The sequence below is a fragment of the Nematolebias whitei genome, chromosome 14 (assembly GCF_014905685.2).
Source record: "Nematolebias whitei isolate Nwh7 chromosome 14, NemWhi1, whole genome shotgun sequence".
In the NCBI taxonomy this organism is placed as follows: domain Eukaryota; kingdom Metazoa; phylum Chordata; class Actinopteri; order Cyprinodontiformes; family Rivulidae; genus Nematolebias; species Nematolebias whitei.
Genome location: NC_056511.1, coordinates 21,419,821 through 21,423,537, shown reverse-complemented (window position 1 = coordinate 21,423,537; position 3,717 = coordinate 21,419,821). Strand labels below are relative to the sequence as shown.

Sequence of the window (3,717 nt, the reverse complement as noted above, 5' to 3'; positions counted from 1 at the left end):
ACACACACACACACACACACACACACACACACACACACACACACACAGACCCAAAAAGAGCAACACAACTCCAAGGCCTTCGTACTCTTTTGCTTTTCTGATAATATACAAGAGTCCTTGGCAGATTTTTCCATTTCCAATCTCGGAGCTCAGCACTGGAAATGCCATGAAAGAGACCCCCAAGCTCGACCCCTGGTGTGATATGGAATAACCTGCAGAGAACATCAAGTGTTGAATTTGATGTTCAATGGACCTTTTTAGTACTGCTCCTTCAGAGGAAAAGAGATACGGAAGTGAAAATACAAAGAGAAATGCTTTCCACCCACATGCTTTAACTCTATGTATGCAACACACACACATGCACATGCACATATAAGGAGTATGAACAGTATGAACACATAAATGGACAAAGCCCTATGTGCTACAGGATAATGGAAGAAGACTGTGTAAATCCCACATGTGCTTAATCCCGACACTTACAAGAGAGTGTGATTCATACTCTATTACACTCAACTAATACAGCCCAGAGACGCACCGGGTGCAATTATTTCAGCTGGCATGACCCCACCAAATAACAGCAATGAATCCTCTTTATGAAGACTTTACTAAGATGGTGCGAGAGGTCAGAAATAAACCCTTTGTACTTATTAGCCATTAAAACAGCAAGAGCTTCCTGCCACACCCGCACTTTGTTTGTGTGCCACTGTGAACACATGCAAACATCCATGTAATGAAACAAGCACATCTGTGAGGCTGTGCACATTTGTACTATATAAACTGGTATTTATTGCACAGCATCAGACACTTCCCTGCAGCTTGTAACAACAAAACAACTTGTACAGTGCTTTTCTTAACAATGTTGCAAAGAGCTTTATGAGAAAGGATAAGGTGAGTCAGGTATGATTCATGATGACATTACTCTGTAGCGTCATGGGCTATTAAAGAGCAACATTGAAAAACTCAGTTTCATCAGTTTGTTTCAGTCCTACAAAGACCAAACTGAGTCTGCTATCATGTGAATTTGGAATGATTACTTTGTTAACGATTACCAAATGGTCTTAAATCTGTGCGCTTGATAAAACTGTTTTAAGCTGCTAGAGTTAACTTAATTCATGTTCCTTTTGGAAGCATGTTTGTAGCACCAACCTGATTTTTTTAATCATAAATTTTTAATTGGATTTCTGTGGAAAAGTTACAAATGAACATTACCTTACCTGTTTGGACACATTAGAACCATCTTTTGTTATCCTTTACAGCCACTGTGCATCACACACTCATTTACAGAACATGTCAAGGTATTTCCATCCATCCATTATCTTTACCCGCTTCTTCCATTTTTGGGTCACGGGGGCTGCTGGTGCCCATGTCCAGCAATCGCTGTGCAAGGGGCAGGGTACACCCTGGACGGGTTGCAAGTCCATCACAGGCCACATAGAGACAAACGAGACAAACAAACATTCACTCTCTCACTCACACCTAGGGACAATTTAGAGTTACCAATCAGCCTAACATGCATGTTTTTGGTCTGTGGGAGGAAACCAGAGTACCCAGAGAAAACCCACGCATGCACGGAGAGAACATGCAAACTCCACCCAGAAAGGCCCCTGGACTGGGGTTTGAACCAAGGACTTGCTCGCTGAGAGGCAACAGCTCTACCAGTTGTGTCAGCGTGCTGCCGTCAAGGTATTTCACAAGTGCAAATAGCGACAGCAGCAACTAGCTGTAGCACACTAGCACATTCTGGGGCACTTCCTGGAAATCAATATTTCTGCTAAAATAACTATGTAATGCAAAATTGGAGACAATGAAAAGGTTTGTATGTTAGAATTCACATGCATGGATATACATTTTTGAGGTTGGAGTTGTTTTAATTTGGCAGCAAACCACCTGGTCTTGAATACATGAAGACGAGCCATTAGCTCATCCATCCGGTCAGATTTTAATTCTGTTTCTCCAAGCTGAGGTTCTTCTACCTGTTAAATGAAAACTATGGGATGATTTTGTACAGTGTACTGCCATGATAAATCTTTGTTGTAGCATATAAACCACTGCAGTAATGATGTGACTTCATCTGAACAGCCATTCTAATTAAGCTTGTAGCTGAAACAAATCTGACAGAAACCAACAGAAACAAAAATCTGTTCTATAGAACAATGCTTACACCAAGGTAAAATCCACTAACAAAAGGAAACACTGATGTCCCCAGAAAGATCATGGTAGGTAACACCCCCACCTATTAATCTGCTCTAGGCAAACAAGTCCAAAACAGAGAAAATCACATAATTTCTTACCCTCAGATGCTTCTTGTAGAGGCTACGTGTACAGATTTGTGTGTATGTATATCTCTATGTGAAATATATTGTAATTTTTAGAAGACATGTTTGTAAGTGTTTAAGTAGAGTGTAAATGCTGTGAAATCTGAGGACCAAGAGTAAAAAAAGAAACAACAAAGAGAGCAGCCCTGACGCATGCTCAATAATCCAGGTAGATAAATCTAACAAGGTTGAGTCAGGTACTCTGGACGGATTCTTCGAATTCTGACTCAAAGAACCAAACAGAGCAGAACAAACAGACCAGAGACAAAGAGAGCAGAACGAAAAAGCAGCTTGATCAGGAGACAAACACATAATGAAAAAAATAATGCAACATCTGTTTTCTGGTTTTTGCTTTCAATCTTCAGCTCACCTTTCTTGTCACCAAAGAAGAGTGTCTGCTGTGCTGGGTTTGACCACTGGAGGGAGGTGTTGTCATTGAACTCCACACGGCAGGTCATGTTGGCTGTCCCCCCCTCTGTCACAGTCACATTTTGAACCAGAGGATACTGACCACTGATACCTGCAGAACAACACAAACAGAACATGAAGATGTTCATTTATTGTGAAAGAGAAGAAACAGACACACACAAAGCTAGACAGCTGGCACTTTTGATTACAAAACTGAAATAATTGATTAAAAAAATACTGGGCATAACATAAAGCAAATACTGCAACTTGACTTTAAACTCCCTATTCCACACAGACATTCATGAAACTAAAGCACTTTATCACTAGCAGCACAAAAAGAAAATACTTGATTTATGTCTTGACAAATATGTAAAATAAACAAGTTAAAGCTTAAACCTTCCTCCAATCACAAAATGAATGTCTGGGAAGGCTGGCCAGTGATTACTCTGTGCTAAATTGGACTCTAACACAGAACACGCAGGAGGCATTTAGCCTGAAGTATTAAAACCTTAGCTACACAGAGCAGAGCAATTAAAACTGGTTCTCTGTGGAGTTGTGTGCATGTGTGGACACTGATCTGTGAAATGCCTGCATGTGACTAATAGAAACCAACCACTGAGCTGAGTTCTGCATTTCAGGCAGGGCTGGACCAGGCTGGATGTCAGAACCCTGAACATGACTACAGTTTTCAGGACAATGTACAGAGTCTGTATGCTGACCTACGAGCCACCTTTTTTGTGCCAATGCTACAATTTCAGAACCATGGACAGAGTCAGGATGCTGAGCTAAGACCCACATTTCTTAGTGCAAATGTTAGAATTTCAGAACCATGGACAGAGTCAGTGTGCTGACCTACGATCCACATTTTAGTGCCCACGTTTACATTTTCAGCACCATGGACAGAGTCAGGATGATTAGCTATGACCCACATTTCAGAGTCAGAGTCAGAGTCAGAGTTTCTTTATTGTCATTTGCACCTCATGTGGTACATGTG

General features: G+C 41.0%; 1 protein-coding gene across 1 annotated transcript in view; it reads right to left on the bottom strand.

Annotated features, from left to right (window-relative positions):
• The window catches only part of LOC119420889 (cell adhesion molecule 2), a 79,693-nt gene extending 76,920 nt beyond the window's left edge, over nucleotides 1–2,773 (bottom strand). The window contains exon 1 of the mRNA XM_037688310.1: nucleotides 2,686–2,773. Coding sequence (XP_037544238.1) covers nucleotides 2,686–2,773 — 88 coding nt within the window. The remainder of the gene's footprint in view (nucleotides 1–2,685) is intronic.
• Nucleotides 2,774–3,717: the final 944 nt, after the last annotated feature.